We start from the raw sequence: 25,490 nt of genomic DNA, 5'->3' as shown, positions 1-25,490 counted from the left end.
TCATACCTATAATATATAGAATGGACCCTCTGTACCAGACGCTCTCTAAAGCACTATACATACCTCCTTCACTTAATCTTCACAAGGAATCTATCCCTCTGATGTTATCCCCATCAGGATTTAGAACCATTAAGTAAACTGTGCAAAATTACACCTATGGCTAGGTGCAGTGGCCCATGCCTGTAATCCCTGTACTTTGGGACGACAAAGTAAGCAAATCGCTTGAGCTCAGGAGTTGGAGACCAGCCTAGGCTACATGGTGAAACTCTGTCTCTTCAAAAAAGACAAAAATTAGCCAGGTGTGGTGAATTATAACTGTAGTCCCAGCCATTTGGGAGACTGAAGTAGAAGGATTACTTCAGCCCAAGAGGTTGAGGTAATTTTTCTCCATAAGACCCACATCTTATATCCCATACAGTCAAGAATTTCACAGGCTCTCAGAATATCTTCCGGAATAAAATACAATTAATCATTCAATTACTACTGTTTATATAGTACTTCATAGTTTGAAATACATTTTGTTCACATATTATCACATTGGAAACCTCCATTCTTATAGGAAGTTATTATACTTAATTTATAATTGTGTAATTGAAGGCACAAATTTATAATTGAAGGCACTTAATTTATAATTGGGTAATTGAAGGCATTTATCAGTGCCTAAACGTCTTATAATGAGGGACATGAGGACTTTTACAAGGTCTAGTTGAGGCCTGGAGTTTTCAGAAATCTAAAATAATGGTAATAGAATTTATGTTATTTTATGATGAGGGCTTTCAAAACAAATTCTGTTCAGTGTCCTAATAAATGACTTAATTATTTCTGAGACCCAGGGTTTTAAGTGGAAAGTAAACATTTAAATGTCCTATAAATAGGTAAATAAAATTCTCCTTCATAAAATTTAAAACTTTTTTCTTCTAAGTAACTCTAGAAATTAAGACTCAATAAAATAGTAAATGACAAGATTGCTCTAAAATGACAGCAAATATCTCAATATGTGAACACTGTCCTTGAAAACACCAGTATGCTCCTTGAAATGCAGCCATTTTCATTTAATTGGCAATTTTGGAAATCCAGTGGTAGACACAGAATTATAGTTTACAATACGCTGAAGAGAACTTACACTGACAACCGTGTTCTGCTTTGGTCTCACCTGGCTTTTCAGTTTTGTTTGCTTTTTTCTCCCACATAGACTTATTCATAATCACATCCTTGTGGTGTTCTATAGAATGAGAGAGATGTTCTTTTTAAACATACAATTCTTCTTTTATCGTAAGTATTTACCAGTTTTTAAGCAAGACTATTTTAAAGTCCTATCTTACAATTCAATTCAAATCAAACTCCACAGCTTCTGCACGGCAAAAGAAACAGTCAATAGAGTGAATCGGCAACCAACAGAATGGGAAAAAATTTTTGCAGTCTACCCATCTGACAAAGGGCTGATATCCAGAATATACAACGAGCTAAAAAAGATTTACAAGAAAAAAACAAACAAGCCCATTCAAAAATGGGTGAAGGATATGAACAGATACTTTACAAAAGAAGACATACATGAGGCCAACAAACATATGAAAAAATGCTCATCATCACTGGTCATTAGAGAAATGCAAATCAAAACTACATTGAGATACCATCTCACGCCAGTTAGAATGGCGATCATTAAAAAATCTGGAGACAACAGATGCTGGAGAGGATGTGGAGAAATAGGAACACTTTTACACTGTTGGTGGGAGTGTAAATTAGTTCAACCATTATGGAAAACAGTGTGGCAATTCCTCAAGGACCTAGAAATAGAAATTCCATTTGACCCAGCAATCCCATTACTGGGCATATATCCAAAGGATTATAAATCGTTCTACTATAAGGACACATGCACACGAATGTTCATTGCAGCACAATTTACAATAGCAAAGACCTGGAACCAACCCAAATGCCCATCGATGATAGACTGGACAGGAAAAATGTGGCACATATACACCATGGAATATTATGCGGCCATTAAAAACGAGGAATTCGTGTCCTTTGTAGGGACATGGATGAACCTGGAAACCATCATTCTCAGCAAACTGACACAAGAACACAAAATCAAACACCACATGTTCTCACTCATAGGTGGGTGTTGAACAAGGAGAACACATGGACACAGGGAGGGGAGCACTATACACGGGGGTCTGTTGGGGGGAGTGGGGGGGATGGCGGGGGGGGTGGGGAGTTGGGGAGGGACAGCATGGGGAGAAATGCCTGATATAGGTGAAGGGGAGGAAGGCAGCAAAGCACACTGCCACGTATGCACCTATGCAACAACCTTGCATGTTTTTCACATGTACCCCAAAACCTAAAATGCAATAAAAAATAAATAAATAAATAAAAAATAAAAAAGATATAAGAAACAGTGGTCTACTTTTTAATTTTCTTAAATTGAAATAATTAACTTTTACACAAAATTGAGTTAAACTTACTCAATGTCCACTGAGTTTATTTTGAAGCAACAGATTTTCAATCTTTATTTTAGTTGTTCAGCAGGTGAACTATGGATGTTCAGTATGATCATGGTTGACTTTGCTAACTAATTAATTTCCGACATAACCATCACTACTACTAAGCTATTCTGCATATCTTGGGGTCATTTTGTTGTCTAGTAAGGAGAGAAAATTTAGCACCAACACCATATTCTAAGGCAATTCCAGAGCCCCTTAGCTGCAACAGTTTAATGAAGATTCAGAAAAATTATATTCTTTTATGTCTTGTATCTCAGCCAGCTCTATAGTTGTGAGTTTAATAGTGTTTCCAAAACTTCATGTTCACCTGAAACTTCAGAATATGGCCTTATTTGGAAACAGAATCTTTGCAGTTATAATTAAGCTGATATGAGGAGGTCATACTAGATTAGAGTGAACCATAATGTCTTTAAGAAGAAGACACAGAGACATAGGGAAGAAGGTCATGTCAAGATGGAGGCAGAAATGAGAATGATGCAACTACAATTCAAACACTGCCAGGAATTGTTGGAAGCCACCAGAAGCTACAAGGGGAAGGAAGGATTCTTCCCCGGAACTTTCAGAGGGAGCATGACCCTGCAGACATCCTGACGCAGACTTCTGTCCTCTGGAACAGTGAAAGAATAAATTTCTCTTTCAAGCCATGCAGTTTGTGATAATTTGTTATGGTGGCCCTAAGAAACTAACACACCTAGGCACCTTTGGCTGAGACCTTTCATACTGCTTTATTTTAACGAGCACCACTTTTCTCCCTTTATTTGAGGATGTGCCCTACCTCCACTTGGGCATCTAAGAGAATTTTACTGAAGATTTACTTAGCATCTAAGAGAAGTTAAGCAGAAGGGTGTATCTAGAAAAGTCTATTGTCTTGAAATTCTTCAGCTAATTTAAACACCCAGTTTTCCTCCCTGGCCCTTGTCCTCAGCCCTGTTGCTATTATAAGACTTTCAGACACTAAAATTCTCCACCAAAATTCTCTTCCTCTGGTTATGTCCTCTTGCCTCTGCCCCAGGATCTCCCAAATACTTGTCTCCCTGGCTTTAGGGGTAGCACTTACAATCTGTTATTTTTCTAGAGAAATTTAACTCAGTGACTTCAGGTTCTGATATTTGGGTTGTACATTTCATCGCTAAGTATCTCATTAAGGTAATTATCTTAAAGAATCAGTTATCTTCTTACAGGAATTTTGCCATGTTGTGAGAACTTCCAGGTCAAACTACAACCAGATTTTTTTTTTTCATTTCTGTGTTCCTGGTGGATTTCGAATATCATAACCACCATTGTAATAAATTTAACCCTAAATCTTAATTCCAATAAAGGATACAAAAAAGAAATCATGACTGTGAATAAAAAATAGAATAATAACTGAAATGAAATAGTTATGCTCCTCAAAAGTCATTTCTAACTTCAGTTATTTGTTTCCATTGAGTAGTGGTAATTGACACGTGGAAAGAACATGTTACCTGACTTTTTAAATTTGAATGTTGTCTTTCTAATAGAGATTAATAGATTCATAATATCTTTTCTCTAACTTTTAAGGATAGACTTGTATATGGACACTTTAAATGATTTGTTCAGGGTTCAGATATGGCTCTGTCAACATTGCTGTGAATGTGTTGTTTCCTTCATTAAATAAAATATATTTCAAACAGAAAAAGTTTGTAATAAACACCTAATACATAGTCATGTGTATACCACTTGGATTTTTGAAATGTTCACATTTACCATGTTGACTACAAGTATTTGTATTTTAAGAAATACAATGCTGGCTGGGTGCAGTGGCTCATACCTGTAATCGTATCACCTTGGGAGGCCGAAGCAGGAGGATCACTTGAGCTTAGAAGTTTGAGACTAGCCTGGGAAACATAGCAAGACCCCTTCTCTACAAAAAAAATTTAACATTAGCTGGTCATGGTGGCATGTGCCTGTAGTCCCAGCTAGTTGGGAGGCTGATGCAGGAGGATCACTAGAGCCCAGGAGTTTGAGGTTGCAATGAGGTATGATTGCAAAATGGCACTTCAGTCTGGGAGACACAGGGATACCTTGTCACTCAAAGATTTTTTTTCTATTTTTTAAAAGAAATATAATGTTATGAACACAGTTGAAGTCCCAGTGTGTCTACCTCTCTTCTTTTCCAGGGTAAATTTTTATCCTGGAGTTTATATGTTTCCTTCCATTCATGTTTTTATGCATTTACCACATATGTATGTATGCATAAACAGATGGCATTGTTTTGTGTGTTATTATACATAAATAGCTTATACTATGTCTCTCATTCCGAGCATGGTCTTGCACTGCAATTTTATAAATTTCAGCTTTATTCGAGTCATGAATAAAGATGTAAAGATAGTGAATAGCCTTATCACCATTTATTTTAATTAAATTAATTTTAGTTTAAAAGACAATATAATTACAGAAAGTAGAAAAAAGATTATATCTTCAATTTCTGTCACATATACAAAATTATTGTCAATATACTTGGGAACTTCCAGCCCTGTTATATAGCAAAATTTTTAAACAATTTTAATCAAATTTTAAAATCTTAATGTAGTCACAATGTAGTATTATTGTCTTTTTCCTCCATTTTCTACATGGTCATATGGACAGTTATGTTTAATGCCCCTAAAACTATGCATCAAATATAAATACTATAGTTAAACTATCTGTGTATTATGAGATAGTTAGTAGATTTATCTTTTAACTCCCCCTTTAAAAATAAGGCTTCAATAAACAAAACAAAGATAACCACTTATATTGTCAATTTTTACTATATTTGTTGTAATTTCCTCAGTTTAGATTATAAAAATATTTCTTCTTTTGCAAATTATCTGCTGTATTGTTTATTTTTCTTTTTGTGTCTTAAGGTCATAGAAACATGAATCAGCTATCTGTCTAATAACTTCTATATACATTGCAAATTTTGTACACAGATTTTTAGAAGTATGAAGATGTTATTAGCACTATCCCTTTTCTAAAGAACTGAGACATAAGAATAGTGAGATAGACTTTAAAAAGTTAAACTATAGGCCAGGCGCAGTGGCTCATTCCTATAATCCCAGCACTTTGGGAGGCCGAGATGGGTGGATCAGGAGGTCAGGAGCTCAAGACCACCCTGGCCAAGATGCTGAAACCGCATATCTACTAAAAACACAAAAATTTAGCCGGGCGTGATGGCAGCTGCCTATAATCCCAGCAACTTGGGAGGCTGAGGCAGAGAATTGCTTGAACCTGGAGGCAGAGGTTGCAGTGAGCTGAGAGATCACATCACTGCACTCCACCCTGGGAAACAGAAGAAGACTCTGTCTCAAATAAAAAGAGAAAAAAATTAGACTATAGAATGAACATTCAGTGAGTCAGCAGAGATATGTCAAATCATTTAAGCTGACTGAATGTATTAACATATATAAAGAAAAACATGTTAACCAAAGATCACTGGCCAGTCCCAGAAGCAAAATCTCACTGCTAGGTCTCATTGTAAATTAATAAATTAATTAAACTAAGAGTTCACTGCTTGTGATTTAGCTTCCCATGCAGATTGCCCAAGGGGAGAAAATGGCCTTGTCAAACAGATTCAAATATTCTAGTTTTTGAGGCAATTACATTTCTCATTGTAAATTGAATTGACATTTTAGTCCCAAGATTCTGTTTAACATTAGTCTGCCTCTAAGAGATAGATCTGCTCACTGAGCTGACAAAATCAGATTTTCTAACGTCTAAGCCTTCTCTGATCAGAGCCTCCACTAAATCCTCATATTTGGAAAAGCCCTTAGTAGCCAGCCATGTGGGTTTTATCCATAAAAACACTCATGTTTATGCCAGTTAAATTGATCTTTCCTTCATGGTTTTTCTGTTTCTACACATAGAAACTATATTCTATTCTCTCTAAAGACTTGTGAAATATTAAAATCTGTTTCTTATATTATTTGGTATTTTAAGCATTTGTCAATTTAATCTCACTGGGTAATGCAGTCCATGTATCAAGAGAAGCTCACCATTCATTCGTTTACTCATTCATGCCATAACTCTTCATCAAGTGACTACTAAGTGACAGCCTGCATTCTGTCAGACACTGAAAAGATGACCATAAGGGGTTTCTTTCAGACTAATGGGGAAAACAAGTTTACAGAGATTTGGTATAGCATTTGTCATAGTGCTATAGAGTAACCAATCCAAATTTGGAGATTGAGAGTGGAGAAATGAGAGGGGAAGAGGGAAGGGAAGAAGGAACATTCCAGACAGGAACAAAAGCCCCAGAAATAAAGAAGAATGAGACTTATTTGAAAAATGTGAAGAGTTATCTAACTAAAGTAAAAAGACAGAAATGCAGGGGAGGAGAATTTCTCAAGGGTTAGATTGGAAAGGTGAGCAGAGATTAATCATCACCTTATTTATTCCAGAAGTCACTTGGCAAGAATATCCCCATGAAATCCTCTATCATTCTAGTCTATTGTGTTTGTAATACTACCAGGGATTCCCAAACCTTTTCTGTAGAGAAACAGATAGGAGGCTGGGCGTGGTAGCTCATGCCTTTAATCTTAGCACTTTGAGAGGCCAAGGTGGGCGGATCACCTGAAGTCAAGAGTTCGAGACCAGCCTGACCAACATGGAGAAACCCCATCCCTACTAAAAAAAAAAAAAAATACAAAAAATTAGCCAGGCGTGATGGCGGATGCCTGTAATCCCAGCTACTCAGATGGCGGATGCCTGTAATCCCAGCTACTCAGGAGGCTGAAGCAGGAGAATTGCTTGAAACTAGAAGGAGGAGGTTGCAGTGAGCCGAGATCAGGTTACTGCACTCCACCTGAGCAACAAGAGCAAGACTCATCTCAAAAAAAAAAAAAAAAAAAGAAATAGCAAATATTTGCATAAATGCACCAAGATTATTAAAATAATAATCTTCTAGGCCATAGGATAACTTCCCTGGATATTTTAGAATCTATCACTAAGAAATAGGCTGTAAAATATCAAGTTAGGTGATTCAGAACTGTGAGTCTGTCACTGAGAAAGAGACAGTAACTGTCACTGAAAACTCTAAAATGTAAGCATAGGAGCTGTTAGCAGACATGTTCTATCAAGTGAACTGGAGAGCAATGATACGTAGCTTGCAACAAAAAAAGAATAATAAAGCAACCTACAAAAGAAGCTTGGACACAAGTTGAAGACTCCTAGATGGATTCAAGTCTTGGTCAGCTATTCCAGATACCTAACTATAATCTTATCCTTTGGTTCTATGAAATATCCCACAATCCTTAAAATGCATTATTATTTCCATTTTGGTTTAAGTTACTGTAGTTCCTGTTTCTGTTTAAGTAATAATACAGGGAATCATTGTTTATGCACATAGTCAGTGCTTATGTGTGTTTATTTGATTTGAATCTAGAAAATGTCTACAAAAATAAAGAGGTAACGGTTATCCAGAAAAAAAATTATATATATATTACTGTCTTCTGAAATCTTTATATATGAGATAAAAATTCCCAAATGGAAAAAAAAAAAACTGTCAGACTAAATATATTAGTTTGATGCCAAAGAAACCATAGACATTCTTTACATCTCTATGACAATGAGTTAGGTAGTTTCAGAGAAGATCTGAACAGAGAAAACGCTATGATCGGCTGGGCATGGTGGCTCACACCTGTAATCCCAGCATTTTTGGAGACCAAGGTGGGTGGATTACCTGAGGCCAGAAGTTCGAGACCAGCCTGACCAACCTGGTGAAAGCCTGTCTCTACTGAAAATACAAAAATTAGCTGGACATGGTGGCGGGTGCCTGTAATCCTAGCTACTCGGGAGACTGAGGCAAGAGAATCACTTGAACCTAGGAGGTGAGGTTGCAGTGAGCCTAGATGGCACCATTGCACTCCAGCCTGGGCAACAGATCGATACTCTGTCTCAAAGAAAAGGAAAAAGAAAAGACTATGATCGAGGTTGTTGACAAAATGAACCTTTCCATGCTACCAAAACAGAACAGTTGAATGGTAGGTGAAGCCAACTCTCAAATGAGTCTACTGACCAATATTTAGAGACCTTCTTTGTATTAGTTTGACCATCTCAGAGATGGTCAAGGATCAGTAATGTGTGGTCACTTGTCAATAGTTGATTTGTAACTGAAAAATATTTCTGGTGACAGATAAGGATTAGCATACTCAATCATATTTGGCTCTAAAGAATTTGAATAGAAGTACCTGCCCCTCCTCAAGATCCCTTGAGCATAGGGAATTTTCTAGAAATTTACAGTCAGTCATTCTTTTTGCAATAAATGAGATCAAATGATTGATTGCATCAGCAGCCCCATGTGTTTCTGTTATAATATGTCTCCTCTTCTAAATATATACTGCAGTCATCTAGGTTAGTGGGTCTCATGGTCCCTGGACCAACAGCATTAGCTGTTGTGAGTTTGTTAGAAGTGCAAATTATTGAGCCCTACTCAAGGTGTACTGAATCAAAAACTCAGCATGAGGTTACTCTGTCATTCTACTGCGTATTAACCATTGCTCCAGGACAAGTAAAGCTCATTAATGACATTTTGGAAGGAGTAAGAGGTAAATAACAGGCAGTGAGAATGCTTACATACACTTATTTGGACAATAGGTCAAGTAGGCTTATATAATCAAATATTTGAATATGTCTTTTTTTCATAGCATGCATGATAAATATATTATTTTTGGACATAGTTGACTTGTATAAAAATAAACATTTGAACATCACACTAGTTAATAAAATACGACTCTAACGTGTAAAGACTTTACACAATCCATTCTTAGATTTTTCTTTCTCATTTTCTTTAGGCAATTACAGGGAATTATTGGGCCACTCAGGAATTTTACTAGTAATTGAAAGTTGAAATACTGTAATAACAAATTATTTTCATTTTTTAAAATGTTTTTAATTTATGCTTATTAAGTGAAGAACGGCTTATGCACTCAGACATGATTACACCAATTCAGTATTTAGCACTGAATTATATTTTGGAAGAATGAACAGAGTAATTGTAATTATATATATTAACATGCCACCTTTTATCTTTCTGCATGGCTCAGGTCACTCAGTTTCATTACAGGAAATTGTCAGTAATCTAATAACTTTAAATGTTATTAAATTGCTGTTAAAACAATAATAAGCATAAGTTAAAAAACATTTGTTAGAACCGTAATCTAGCAACCTTAAATATTATTAGATTACTATTCTAATAAACTGAATCTGAATTGGAGAAAAAAAAGTTACTGAATATTTCTTCAATTAATGGAGTTCCAAAAAAACCATACTGTAAATCTCCGTTTTCACATTAGAGAGATATTTTTGTTGTGACAATTACATCTTGCTTTTTTTGTAATGCATTTCTTAAACTGATATTTGAAAAGATACATTTAAATAGAATTGCATTTATTCATTTGTTTGTATGATTAGAAAATATTATTTGTATTTGGTATTAACTAAATTTAAAAAAATATTTTTCATCTCTGCCTTTCATGTTCTTTAGCCAAATAATTTTCTACATAAATACTTAGCAGAATAATACAGGCTGCTTAAAGAATTTTGATACTCCAAGTGAACTGCTCTTATATTTGTTGTACTATTTTATTTAATCTGTCTTTAGGTCAAAGTGTGTGTGTGTGTGTGTATATATATATATACGTGTGTGTGTGTGTGTGTGTGTTTTCAAAAATAGAAAAGAACCATTTTGTATTTATGTAAATCTTTCTGTAGCATGATGAAGATTTTACAAAAGTTTATTGTACATATGGTCATTTTGATTAGACATTACAGAATAAAATTAATAGTTATAAACAAAGTTTCTTTGTAGTTTACTACTTTAGTGATTTCTCAAAACACACAAAATTGTGTGATTTTTTAATCTCGTTAATATTTTTTCTAAAAATGAAAACCACAAAAAACTTTGGTACAAAATCCAGGAACCCCACAACAAGGAAATTCTTTGCTATTTCTAAATGAATGTTGTTACTATAGTCACCTTGTTTCCCTTGGTAAAAGATATGAGTTTGGTCACCTATTTTTGTATTTATGATATTCTAAAATATCTGCTCCTGGACCTCCTATTGAAAGTCTCTGCATTATATGTTCATAAGTTTGTATATTTGTATATCAAGAAAATAATGAACCATTTACTTATAAATTTTTTAATAGTGTGAAAAATCTATATGGCATTAGTTAACTTGTATCTGTTAAAATTGAAAGTCGTTGGAACAAAATCTTTGAAGTGTCCTCGTATATATAAATTACATGTAAGACAGATTGGATTTTGCACTTCAGCTTTGAAAACTGCAGTATTTGCAGTTAAACTCTTTACCAATAGGTGGTGCTAGAAAGTTTAATATTTATTCCAATAGTTGAACTTATTGCAAAAATGTGTTAAAATGTTTTTTTGTGTGTGTTAAAAAAAAGTGTTATAAAACAATATGTACGTAATTAATACTTGCTTGTCTTTTTTTACAGCTCCATTTAAGAAAGTTCGACTGGTTGGTGGGAGCGGTCCTCACGAAGGGAGAGTGGAGATACTCCACAGCGGCCAATGGGGTACAGTTTGTGACGATCGCTGGGAAGTGCGAGTTGGACAGGTCATCTGTAGGAGTTTAGGATACCCGGGTGTTCAAGCCGTGTACAAAGCAGCTCATTTTGGACAAGGTAAGTTAAAAAAAATCTTGTTTGTTTAAAAATGAAATATAGGCATTCTCTAATGACACAGAACAAAGTAGGGACAGGAGCTTAGTCTAGGCTGGGTAGAGTGGCTCATGCCTGTAGTCCCAGCACTTTAGGAGGCTGAAGCAGGCAGATCACCCAAATAAAGGTGTTCATGACCAGCATGGACAACATAGTAAGACCCTGTCTATACCAAAAATAAAAATTAAAAAAATAGCCAAGCATGATAGCATGTACCTGCAGTCCTAGCTACTACAGAGGCTGAGGTGGGAGGGTTCTTGGGCTAAGGAGTTCCAGGTTACATGAGCTATTGTCACGCTGCTGCACTCCAGCGTAGGTGACAGAGCAAGCCATGTCTCTTGACAAAAGAATTTTTATAGAAAACTAGAAAAAGGTAAGATGAATTTCTCAAATGCCTAGAAGATATTACCAAGTGCTATTATGCTGTGATTTATTGAGTAATGACTATATGCCAGGTACTGTGCTAAATACCTGAATAGTATGAATAATAGGTCATAATTACATCCTTTACTATTTTACCTAAAATAATTCTCATATTAGGCCATCTGTGGTGGCTCATCCGTGTAATCATAGCACTTTGGGAGGCCAAGGTGTGTGGCTCACTTGAGGTCAGGAGTTCGAGACCAACCTGGCCAACATGGCAAAACGCCATCTCTACTAAAAATACAAAAATTAGCCAGGCATGGTTGTACATGCATGTGATCTCAGCTACTTGGGAGGGTGAGGCAGGAGATTGCTTGAACCTGGGAGGCAGAGGTTGGTTGCAGTGAGCCAAGATCATGCTATTACACTCCAGCCTGGCTGACAGAGCGAGACTCCATCTCAAAAAAAAAAAAAAAAGAAGAAGAAGAATTATTATATTAGGTTTAAGAGGTGGACTTAAGCAGAGGTATCAGGTTCTAAAGTCTTCAGAGGCCAGAAAGATAATTTGATTTCACGAAGAGAGAAGACGTCAGAAAATAGTGGTAATGTGCAAAACTTCCACATCCACATTCAGCCCCTGGCCCTAGTTTTTAACTTGTACCTTAAAGGTTTACGTAGAAGAAACAAAGGAAATAAATAGCTTCAAATAGCTCCTGGGAGTTTCCAAATTTTCCATTTCTGTCCCATATTTAGAACTTTATCCAAGTTGAAAAGTATGGGATTGAAATCATTCTTGCACCTGTAAAATTATCTCCAATAGTAAAATGTTTTCAAGGTCAACAGCTAGATTTTTGCTTTTGTTTTACTTCCTTGTTTTTCTTTTTTGTTTTTTTAGAGAAGAGGAAAAAGAAAAAAAAATCCTCAACTCTTGATCACTAGAGAATTGAATGATGCCATCAGTTATTTCACAAGACTGAGCTCCCAATCTGAGTTTCCACATTGTTTTTTTGTTTTGGTTTTTGGTTTTGGAGACAGGTCTCCCTTTGTCACGCAGGCTGGAGTGCAGTGGTGTGATCTCAGCTCACTGCAACCTGTGCCTCCTGGGTTCAAGTGATTCTTTCACCTCAGCCTCCTAGATGCTGTGACTACAGGTATGCACCACCACGCTCAGCTAGTTTTTGTATTTTTGGTAGAGACAGGGTTTCACCATGTAGCCCAGGCTGGTCTCAAACTCCTTGACTCAAGTGATCTACGTGCCTTGGCTTCCCAAACTGCTGGGATTATGGCTATGAGCCACCACACCCACCCCAAGTTTCCACATTGTTTTGTGGGGGCAGAATCCATTTCTGTGATAACTAACATCCACAGAATGAAAGACCATTTATTTTAAATACATAATTGTATAAAGCATTTCAACTAATGATTACCATCTATGAAGGGACAGCCACAGTTTTAACAGAGGACATATGATTCTTATCCACGCTCTTACCCGGTAAATGACGAAAGATTCTTCAGCCTTAGAAATAAAAATATGTGAATGCTTTGGATTCTCAAGATGTGCCTTTGTTGACAAAATGAAATATAAAATCTGCCAATTATTTAGATAATATAATCAATACAGACAAGCTCAATATAAAAAAAGAAAAATATCCTAAAATACCTCTGGTCTGGATGAATTATTTTGATGCTTACATTATGCAGAGATTTGATAACTCTGCATTTAGCATTGTTTCTTTAAGACAGTGGTCCCCAACCTTTTTGGCACCAGGGACCAGTTTCATGGAAGACAGTTTTTCCACGGACCAGGGGTGGGCGAAGGTTTGGGGATGATTCAAGCACGTTACATTTACTGTGCACATTATTTATATTTTTATTACACTATAATATATAATGAAATAATTAGACAACTCAATATGATGTAGATTATACCACTCACTATGTAGAATCAGTGGGAGCTCTGAGCTTGCTTTCCTGCAACTAGACGGTCCCATCTGGGGTTGATGGGAGACAGTGACACCCAAAGTGTGTTGTTTATGTCCAGTCTACTCCATAACCTCCTTTGGTTGCTGTCACTGCAGAAAACCCCGCTTTACAAAGATAGGATTTAGGAAATGCGAGCAGGCTTTTCAGTGCTCTTGTGGCAATTTCAGTATATTCATCCTTGACTTTAATCCAGAATGCATGGATATTTGAAGTTGTCTTAAACATACTCTTAAGTCCACCAAATGCAGCTGTGTAATTGAAGTACATCAACTCACTTGCTACTATAAAGCCTGCCACCAGATGTAGCTTGTCACTTGTCACTCACTGATAGAGTTTTGATACGAGTCTGCAAGCAATTGGTTTATTATTGCCTCTGTGCCATCAAACCTCTCTGCTAATGTTAATCTTTATTTTGAGCCACTCCCCAGCTCTAGTATCCCAGCCACAGCTCCGTATCAGATCATCAGACATTAGATTTTCATAAGGAGAGTGCAACCTAGATTCCTCTCATGTGCAGTTCACAATACGGTTTGTGTTCCTATGAGAATCTACTGCTGCCACTGATCTGACAGGAGGCGGAACTCAGGCTGTAATGTGAGTGATAGGGAGCGGCTGTAAATACAGATGAAGTTTTCTCGCTTGCCTGCTGCTCACTTCCTGCCATGCAACCCTGTTTCTAACAGGTCATGGACCACTACTGGTCCATGGTCTGTGGACTGGGGACCCCTGCTTTGAAAAACTAGCCAAGTAGTACAGTGGTTGAGGTGAGACTTTGTCATCTATTACAAAGAGAAAATCAAATTGAGAGCAACAGTAGTCGTATGTGTACTTTAATTCAAGGAAAACTAGTAAGTGCTGGCAAAATACAGCCTGTGGTATGAAAGTGAACAAGACTTCATCTCTAGCTTTATTTCTTCTCTGAGCATGAAGCTTTGCCATGGACTTCAAAGGTATTTTTCCACTGGAGTTACAAACAGGTGAGAAACACGTAGTTGGAGACTATTGTCTTAAAATTGCATTAACTTTAAGGCCTAGTCTCATGAGTAAAATATTATTTTCCTCAAAGCTTTTATTCATTCCTGCTTATATCTCTATAAGCTAGGGATTTCTGGTCTAAAAAACTCTTGAGAAAGGGTGACAATAAGTATACTGAGATACTAAGAAGAAAAATGTTTTTTTTTAGTTTAAATAAGAAGTAAAATGACAGAGTTTAGTCTCATGTGAAATTATTTACTTGGCTATGAGGAAATAAGTCTCTCAAGTTTTCTTGACATAACTTGTCTCAATTTTCAGGAGGCTGTTTGTTTATGGTAGTTGGTGATGCTGTACATTGTCCCAGAGTTTTATTATAATCCAACAATAAAGTAAGTCAGGATTTTGGTTTCTTTTTACATTTTTCAGCACCTAGTGAAGCAAATTAGAAAGATAAGGAGTTTTCTAACTTAAAAAAAAATGCAACTTTAACTGTAGTTATTGTGGTTCAGAGTTTCAGTTGCCTTTCCAATAAAATGAAAATAATACCAACCTGGCAGACTTGTTTTGAAGCTTAAGTTAACTAGCATATGGAAAGCATGCACTACAAAATCTGACTCACAGTGTTTCTCAGTACTGAAGGAGACCACTGCTAGCAGCAATACAAACTGTACAATCACACATTTATTTGCTATTCTGTTTGAAAGAGTCAGATCACTATTACATTGCATATTCCAAGGTAATCTCCTTACACGGTACTGACTTAGATTTTGTTTGTTTGTTTCTTTTTTATAGACAGGGTCTTACTCTGTCACATAGGCTGTAGTGCAGTGTTACAATCACAGCTCAGTGCAGCCTCAAACTCCTACGCTCAAGTCATCCTCCCGTCTTAGCCTCCATAGTTGCTGAGACCACAAGCATGTACCACATACCTGGCTAATTTTTTAAAATTTTAATTTCTTATAGAGACAGGGTCTTGATAGGTTGCTCAGGCTCATCTAAAACTCCTAAACTCAAGCAATCCTCCTGCATCAGCCTCCCAGAGTCCTGAATTACAGGTGTGAGCCACTACACCTGGTTTGACTTAGCTCTCGTTTCCACTCCCTGCCTAGAGTTCAGTACCAAACAACTGAAGAATAATGAAGAGAATTTTCAAATAACAAAGTAAAATGAGCTAGGAGAAAACTAAAATAGAACTGCCATTATTTGTTCTGAAGAAAAAAATTGGAAAAGTAAGTTTTATGATCTGCTTCACTAGACATTGTATTTTAAGAAACAGGCTTACATGGTTAACTGATGGAGGGTTAGACATGGCAAACGAGCTTCTTATGTAAAGCCGTTTAAAACATTCCTGATTTTTTCACTTCTTCACCTTAAATTTGCAGTTTCACTCAGTAGGAAAAGAAAAGGCAATTCTGAATGCAGAGCAGAGACCAGAAGGGAAACTTAGAAATACAAGTGGATGAGTAGAGAAGTGAAAGAGAAACATACTTAATGTTTTAATTATTTGTCATTTTCTTAGGAAAGTAAGAAGAATCAGGTTCATACCATATTGTACATCATTACCAAAGTTAAAGCAAAAAGGAGAAGAGTTTAAATGCATCCTCTTTATATAATCCCCTATTATAGAAAGAATATCATTTTTAGACAGTCTCCCCATATTTTTTTCTGATTTTAAATAGCAAACCTGGATTAGCAGATAGAATTCTTGTTAGTTTTAAGAACAATTAGTTTTGCAACTGCAAGTAAAATGACTTACAGGAATAAAGTTCCAAGCATGCTCCTTGAGATAGGTTCTCTCATTTGGATGCACCTTTTTTCTGAGTTGTCACAACAAGTTTAATTAAGGAAGCTCCGAAGGGCATCTACTCATCAATGCATAGGGCAGGGAAAGGAGAGTTAGTCACTTTTTGCCCCGTATCCAGGCTTTCCAAGCTCTTGTGCCTGTGGTTTCCCTGCAGGAAACTTGAATGAGCTTTACCAGACAGCAGTGGTACCTCTGAGAATTTGGTCCAGGTATATCTGAGCCTGTATGGATGCTGGTGAGGGAAATAAGACCTGGAGCAACTATCGCATCTTCTCCTGAGTTTAGAGTGCTGAAACTCCAAACCTGAAAACAGGAACAAAAGTAATATCCAAACATAAATGCCATTTAAAGGTCATTCTTAGCTGACTTTTCTTGGCTTTTTTATTACCACTTTTACATACCATAATCAATTTTCCATGTAATTTTTTTAACCCGAAAACCATAAGGGTAAACAGAAGGCAATCAAAAAATGCAACTCTACACCTCTGAACTATCCTTTAGTGAATGGAAGTAAAAATAATGTCAAAGGTAAATAAAATATATCAATGGTTAACAACTCAAATTCTTATATACTGCTTCTTGCACACTGAAAGTTTTTAAATGGAAACGTTTGAGTGTTAAATATTATGGAAAGTAATGTAGGACTGGCCTATAGAACTGGGTAATCATAGAAAAATAACATTTTCTTCACAGAGAAAATAGGTAGGACTAGCAGAGGTCACCAAACTTGTACAAATTTATGTAGTCACTATGGTGGTCTGTGGCAGGGGTTGGGGGTAGGAGGGTCGAGACGCATGCCTTGACCTGGTTCTCATACCATGCTTTTTCCACCAGATGGAGTATCCCTCCAAATCCTTTATACTTAGAACCAGATTTCTAAAGAGCTTGCTTCTTCAGAATCTTAGAATCATGAAATGTTAAAGGTAGACAAACTGTTCAAGCTATCTTAGCCTTACCCCTTTATTCTGCATATCATAAAATTGAGGAAAAAGAAGTGGTTTCTCTATAATCACAAAACTAGAATCCAAACTATAGGCTATATTGATGCATTCTTCCCTATTTTGATTCCCATGGAATTTTCAATTTTAATTCACAATGTTTTTCTCAAAGGAGACATTGTTCACAAAACTTCCCAACTAGGCTTAAAAGTGATACAAATGTATGTCACTTAGCCATGACTAGATATAATGCAAATACATGTTCAGATACTTTGAACCATTCATGATGTTTGCTTTCCCATTTATCTATTCAGCAGCTGATCTCACATCTCATCATTTTACAATATATCTGGGTGACGTATGAAAACTAATTACCTTTTATTTTTCATGGAAATGCTGGTAAGATTAAAGATACTCAAATCGCCTGAAGAAATATCAGTATCTTTCATTTTTTGTAAAGAGGTTAAGAGGAAATAGTATCATCTGTGAGGTATGCTCTGAAGCATCATAAATCAAGATTGTAAAACTTATTTTAGTTTTAAAGGCAGAAGCCATGCCTTTATTGTTGCCTGCTGTTAGAAACACAAAATCAGGCTGGGCATGGTGGCTCATGCCTGTAATCCGAGCACTTTGAGAGGCAAAAGTGGGAAGATCACTTGAGGTCAGGAGTTTTGAGACCAGCCTTGCCAACTTGGTAAAACCCTGTCTCTACTAAAAATATAAAAATTAGCTGGGCATGGTGGTGCACACGTATAATTCCAGCTACTTAGGAGGCTGAGGTGGGAAGTTTGCTTGAACCTGGGAGGCAGATGCTGCAGTGAGCCGAAATCACACTATTGCACCCCAGCCTGAGTGACAGAGCAAGACTCTGTCTCAAGGAAGAAAAATAAAAAATTTGAAATAAATCCCAACAATTCTCAAATTATAAAGGAAATCATAGATGTATATATGGCTAGGTATATAGGTGGAAAGATGAGAGAAGGAGAGAGAGGAAGAGAATTAGAGACTAACATATCTAAGAAACACACATCAGTTTTGTATATCTTTGCATTGAACAAAAAATAGTTCAGAGGCACACAAAAAAATTATTACAGTGACAGCCCCAACAATGAAAGTCCTTGAGTAACAGTTATTATCTAAAGAAATAAAAACAAACTTGTTTTATCTCATAGGTTTACATGAGGATCCAATTTTATGAATTTTATGCTATCTTTACATTAATTTTTTAATGCAGAAAACAATTTGGATTGAGATAGAAAATATGTATTAAATGAATTTCTCTCCTGGCTCAATAGTCTTGAATATATTAATGTAAAAATAAAACAACATATCTTTGGAAATTATTTATGTAATTCTATCTAGACATCTGTGTAGCCAATGAATATTACTAAGCTTTTTATTATTATTATGCTTAAATTCTGGGGTACATGTGCAGAACATGCGGGTTTGTTACACAGGTATACATGTGCCATGGTGGTTTGCTGCATCCATCACCCCGTCATCTACATTAGGTATTTCTCCTAATGATATCTCTTCCCTATCCGCTACCCACTGCTATCCCTCCCCGAATTCCCCACCCACTGACAGGCCCCAGTGTGTGATGTTCCCCTCCCTGTATCCATGTGTTCTCATTGTTCAACACCCAGCTTTTTGGTTTTCTGTTCTTGTGTCGGTTTGCTGAGTTTGGTTTCCAGCTTTATCCATGTTCCTGCAAAGGCAAAGAACTCATCCTTTTTTATGGCTGTGTAGTATTCTGTGGTGTTTATGTGCCACATTTTCTTTATCCAGTCTATCATTGATGGGTATTTGGGTTGGTTCCAAGTCTTTGCTATTGTGAATAGTGCAGCAATAAACATACGTGTGCATGTGTCTTTGTAACAGAATGATTTACAATCCTTTGGGTATATACCCAATAATGGGATTGCTGGGTCAAATGGTATTTCTAATTCTAGATCCTTGAGGAATTGCCACACTGACTTCTAGAATGATTGAACTAATTTACACTCCCTCCAATAGTGAAAAAGCATTTCTATTGCTCCACATCCTCTCCAGCATCTGTAGTCTCCTGATTTTTTAATGTTCGCCATTCTAACTGGCATGAGATGGTATCTCAATGTGGTTTTGATTTGCATTTCTCTAATGACCAGAGATAATGAGCTTTTTTTCATATGTTTGTTGGCTGCATACATGTCTTCTTCTGAGAAGTGTCTGTTCATATCTTTTGACCACTTTTTGGTGGGATTGTTTGTTTTTTTCTTGTAAATTTGTTTAGGTTCATTGTAGATTCCTGATATTAGCCTTTTGTCAAATGGGCAGATTGCAAAAATTTTTTCTCATTCTGTTGGTTGCCTGTTCACTCTGATGGTAGTTCTTTTGCTATGCAGAAGCTTTTTAGTTTAATTAGATTCCATTTGTCAATTCTGGCTTTTGATGTCATTGCTTTTAGTATTTTAGTCATGAAGTCCTTGCCCATGCCTGTGTCCTGAATGGTATTGCCTAGGTTTTCTTCTAGGATTTTTATGGTGTTAAGTCTTATGTTTAAACCTTTAACCCATCTAGAGTTAATTTTTGTATAAGGTGTAAGGAAGGGATCCAGTTTCAGCTTTCTGCATATGGCTAGCCAGTTTTCACAAATCATGAATGAGCTCCCATTCACAGTTGCTACAAAGGGAATAAAATGCCTAGGAATACAACTAACAAGAGATGTGAAAGACTTCTTCAAGAAGAACTACAAATCACTGCTCAAGGAAATAAGAGAGGACACAAACAGATGGAAAAATTTTCTGTGCTCATGGTTAGGAAGAATTAATATGAAAATGGCCATATTGCCCAAAGTATGTTATAGATTCAATGCTGTCCCCATCAAGCTACCAATGGCTTTCTAAACAGAATTGGAAAAAAAAGAAAAGAAAAGAAAACCTTAAATTTCACATGGAACCAAAAAAGAGCTTGCATAGCCAAGCCTAAGGAAAAAAAAAAAAAAAGCTGGAGGCATCATGCTGCTTGACTTCAAACTATGCTACAAGGCTACAGTAGTCAAAACAGCATGGTACTGGTAACAAAACAGAGATATAGACCAATGGAACAGAACACAGTCCTCATAAGTAATGCCACACATTTACAACCACCTGATCTTTGACAAACCTGACAAAAACAAGCAATAGGTAAAGGATTCCCTATTTAATGAATATCACTAAGCTTTAAGTTTCATCATGTTCTGTTGCTTGGATCTATTCTTTGTAATTTTGAGAAGGTCATACACCCTTTCTGAATTTCAATTTATGTATCTATGAAATGGAGATAATTGCCGCTGTGTAACAAGGTTATTATTAAAAGAAAATTTAGAAATGTATGTTAAAAGACCTAGCATATTACCTTATAAAATATTCACTATGTCTGAATCTTTTCCACATGCCAAAAGAGAGAGATACCAAAATGGACAATACATTTATCACATCCTTGTGTCCTCAGAAGAAAAATAACTAAAATAAGAATCAGAGGCTCTAGATGCAGGTATTTGCCTGTCATGATTGCCTATGTGACCTCAGTTGCTTCATCTACCTAGAACATAAGCACTCCCTAGAAAGTCAGTCCATGAGAACATGGGGTTTGGTCTTGTTCACTCATGTAGGCACTCAAAGCAGATGTGCTAAATAACTAAGTCTAATAATGAAAGAATTTGCAGTAAGTCATTGATTAAAGACACTGGCTCAGGGTAGACACAGAGTGGGAATGCTGTGTGACCTTGAGCACAGTTTCTTATTCTCTCAGATTTTCAGTTACCTAACCAGTAAAATGATATAAAAATGGCATTGAATTTTTGAAAGTTGAGGATTTCATGGAATAATACATCAATAGTGAAAGTGCTTCCTGCTACATAGTAAGTTCTTAAAAGAGTGGACTTAAATTTTCATTATTATGATCACAACCTTGGTATTCTAACATTCATGAATTCCCTTACTGCAGTTTCTTAAAACATGTGCTTACATGTGAGCACATTAATCAACTAAATAATTTCTTTCCTTTGCTGTCCCTGTTGGGATTGCCTTACTGGTGCTGTAGACATTGGGAGAATTCCCACTCTGTTTTCTTTCCCTGGATTGTGCAAATTCTGCACTACTGAAATCTAAATTCACTGACTAAATTTATATAATGCAAAAGTATCACAGTAGTCTGGGTTCAGAATTCCTGAAGCCATTCTCTCACTCTCCAAATTATGACAGAGCCATGGCTGTCACCAAAAGTTTGATTTCTGTTTATTTATACAATTTATAAATGACAATAAATATAATAGATATACTTTATAAATGTCTCAGTACTTTGGCTTCCTCCCGTATTAACATGGGAATAGTCTTACTATTTGTGCAATTGTTTTTATTTGCCTGAATTTTTAAGTAGCCCTTTGAGACTTTCAAAAAGTTTTTATAGATATTATATACTTAAAAGAAAACACAGATATACAAACACATAGAAACATACTCAGACACACAATCACACACACAAAAGGGAACATGCCATGCCTAGTAAGATTAATTCCGAAACTCAAAAGTGTCCCTAGCAAGGTTTCTGATTTTGAGAATATATTCCTTTATTCTTTTCCTTCTTCTGCCTTAAAATTTCAAGTCAAGGAGGCTCAATATTGTTATAAACATATCAAAAAATACTTGGGCTCTCCAACTTACTATTAACACTCTTATAATGGATCAGCTCAGGAAAACCTTTTTTCCTCTGTCGCTTTCTTGCTGTTTGCTTGTGCTTGCAATTAGTAACATTCTTAATCCATGGTCTTCTTATAGGATGATTTGTAGGCCCTTTGCTGATTAGATTAGTGTTAGTTTAATTAAAAATAGATAATGTATTTGATAAACCAGGCACACATAAATTGAAATACAAGGGAAGATAAGAAAAGGAAGAAGATGCTACTATTGAGTTCTCTTTTTTCTAGTTTATCTTATGAGCAACTATACCCCTAGACCCTTTGACATACAGATACATTTGGATCATCAGGTTATTACATATACCCATGATTATTAAGGCTGAAACTTTCTTTTTTATTTTTAGATTAATAACAAAACTAATTTGTTAAATCCTTAAAACCATTCTTAATCTGTATTTTCATAGAACTGTGTAGGTACCTTTGTTATAGCTCTTATTACTTTGGATTTTAGTTGTTTACATATGAACAGAGTATAAAGAGTTCTCAGGCGGATTAGTTTTTGATTCCTCCTAGAGAGCACAGAACTTGCATATAGAATTTGTGTTTAATTAGTGAAGGAATTAATGGCTTTGCCCCACACAAACAGAAACACTGAACTATGCTTACTAATACAGTCACACCTCATTATTGCAGGTACTGGTCCAATATGGCTGAATGAAGTGTTTTGTTTTGGGAGAGAATCATCTATTGAAGAATGTAAAATTCAACAATGGGGCACAAGAGTCTGTACACATTCTGAAGATGCTGGAGTCACTTGCACTTTATAATGCATCCTTTTCATTCACATCTATGAAATCGCTGCTCAAAAATGATTTTATTACCTTGCTTCTATAAAATCCATTTAATGAATATTTAAGATATTAAGAATATTGCCCAAATAATATTTTTTTATTTACAGGATAAACATATTGAACACCTTCATACTTACTATATGTCTATATTTAAACCATTTTAGCTTCTGTAGGTAATTTAATGGAATTTTCTAATATAATGACTTATATATTGAATCGAACATATTGCAGTTTAAGGCTTCCAGATTACAAAGGCCAAGGGTAACAGAAATGCATACCAATAATTGGCTCCATTTCATAGTATCTTCACCAGGAGATTATAGTTTTTTGCTCTTCTTGTCTTTGCAATCTATTTAGTTGATCTTAATTACTTTCTGAATAATGGAAGGGTTGAGAAGATATCTTTTGTGCCTAGATTGCAAAATCTGCAATCCATACATATTATTTTAAAGGAAGAATGTTATCCAACTATTAAGATCTCTCAATGTGCAGTAACATGTGTATTAGATATCAATGTTAATGATACGTCTTGGTCAGGATTGGCCAGGGAGCTTATTTTTCTTCTCATGTACTTACAACTGTTTAATGGAATCATGAAGTAAATTGAAAGCAGGATATATGAGAACACTGACTGTCATTATATTTGTCCAGATAATTGGTGGATCAAAAATGCCATTTGTTAACGGGAAGCTTAGTTTGTTAGGCATTTTAAATTAAGTTGAATAATTAGCTTGTTACAATTCTAGGACATGGTGTTTAAAATTTAAATCTAATTACTCCATTTCAACAAACAGAATGCAAACATCTTGAGTGTGGAAGGAAGAGAAGTTTCAACTCTTTGGAGTCTTTTATGAAGTGAGTCAACATTTACAACCAGAGAGAGAGAGAGAGAGTGAGAGAGAGAGAGAGAGAGAGAGAGAGAGAGAGGGAGAGAGAGGATCTTTAGCCTTAAAGGGACAATAACCCTGAGTGTGCCCCAAAAAGTAGCTTAGCAACCTTTTGTTAATAGGTAACCCATCCCCAGGACCATAGTGTAGAATGTGAAAAGCTGTGCTGAAACCTAGTAATTAATTCTACCCTGAAAGTGACTGCTGCAGAAAAACCAGCAGTTGATAATAAAGCCTAAATGAATTCAACCTCAGCCCTGAAAAGAACATAATTCTCAAGTTTCCTATGACCAATTCACAGAAAAATGTAATTGTAAAATGGTACTATTATGGAATTACTCTACTTTCTTTAATAGCGGCAAATGAAAGCATAAGCTTAAGCACTTTTTCGTATTCTAAGGTCTCACCACACATAGTAACCAAGTAGTAGATTCACAGCCCTCCAACTTGAAAAAGCCAAAACCTTACCTTGGAATTAGAATTATTGTAAACAGCCTACTGAAAATGCACTTTTATCATGTAACATCCTTTTACTTGTTGAACATGCTGATTTTCTCTGGCAGCCTAATTTTGTGGTTAAGGGAATTAATTCTGAATGTATACTTTCTGTCTCAAACCCTGGCTCTACTTTCAGCTAGTTATTAATTCTTTGTCCTCAAATCCACTATCTAGGAATTTTCTTCAAAAGGTGAATACAATGGTTTTTGAAAGAATCATTTGCATTATCAGCCTGCTTGGGATGCCTGAGCTCAGTGCCTATGGGTTGTTAATATTATATTGCTCTATGGTATATGTATGCTGATTTCCCACTTACACATTGAGTGTTATATCTTTAATAAGTAATCTAAAAATCCTTTTTGTATTTGAGAGAATATACTACGTTCAGTCCAGTCTAGGAAAGAACTTAATAGCACCAATAGAAATAGAGGATTTAATTTACTTTGGAATGTTGAATTGCATTAGCTCCGTTAAAACAAACAAACAAACAAAAACCAGAAATTTGCGATTTGGTTTTTTTGAAAAAAGAGATCAGCTGACTAGAATGAATGTATCCTACTTGTTGAACCATCTAGCATCACATTAAATTCAAAATGTTTATTTAAATAAAAGAAGAAGAAAGAGCAAAGGGGTGTTGAAATGAAGAATAACCTTTGATATCTAAGAGCCAAACACATTCCACCTAAGTTATCTGAATAAATAGTTTCCAATAAAAACTTGCCATCTTTTTCAAAATGCATGGACCATAGTTGTTTGTACTCAAGTAAAGTATTACATTAAAGCCTGTGCCTATTACAAATCATATACAGTTGACCCTTGAACAACATAGAGGTTGGGAGCATTGACCCCTTGCACAGTGAAAAATCCACATATAACTTTGTACTCTCCTGAAACAGCCACAAATAGCCCAGTGGTGTCCAGAATCCTTACCAAGAACAAATAGTCAATTAATAATTAATACATTTTATATTACTAAGAATGTGGTCAATTAACACATTTTATATGCATGATATCCTGTGTTTTTACAATAAAATAAACTGGAGAAAAGAAAATATTTGAAAAAATCCTGAGGAAGAGAAATATATTTGCTGTTAATCAAGAGAAAGTGAATCATCATAAAGTTCTTCATCCTTCATTGTTGTTTCCATATTGAGTAGGCTGAGGAGGAGAAAGAGGAAGAGTTGGATTTGCTGTCTCAGGGGTTGCAGAGATGGAGGATCCATATATAAGTAGAACAGTGCACAGTTCAAACCCATACTGTTTAAGAGTTGACTGTAATAATATTTGCTATTAAGGGTAAAATGAAATATTTGTAGCCTCAGTAATTTGTTTGATCAGGATGGCAGTGATGTGTATG

General features: G+C 35.8%; 1 protein-coding gene across 1 annotated transcript in view; it reads left to right on the top strand.

Moving 5' to 3' along the window:
* The window catches only part of MSR1 (macrophage scavenger receptor 1), a 96,368-nt gene extending 71,500 nt beyond the window's left edge, over positions 1-24,868 (top strand). Inside the window, exons 11-12 of the mRNA XM_021665132.2 lie at positions 10,953-11,141; positions 22,591-24,868. Of these exons, the coding sequence (XP_021520807.1) occupies positions 10,953-11,141; positions 22,591-22,724 (323 nt within the window). The 3' untranslated portion in view covers positions 22,725-24,868. The remainder of the gene's footprint in view (positions 1-10,952; positions 11,142-22,590) is intronic.
* The last annotated feature ends 622 nt before the right edge of the window (positions 24,869-25,490 follow it).

The sequence above is a fragment of the Aotus nancymaae genome, unplaced genomic scaffold (genome assembly GCF_030222135.1).
Source record: "Aotus nancymaae isolate 86718 unplaced genomic scaffold, 86718_ANA_hifiasm-v0.15.2.pri h1tg000079l, whole genome shotgun sequence".
Lineage (NCBI taxonomy): Eukaryota > Metazoa > Chordata > Mammalia > Primates > Aotidae > Aotus > Aotus nancymaae.
This window is presented reverse-complemented; position numbering and strand designations above follow the sequence as displayed.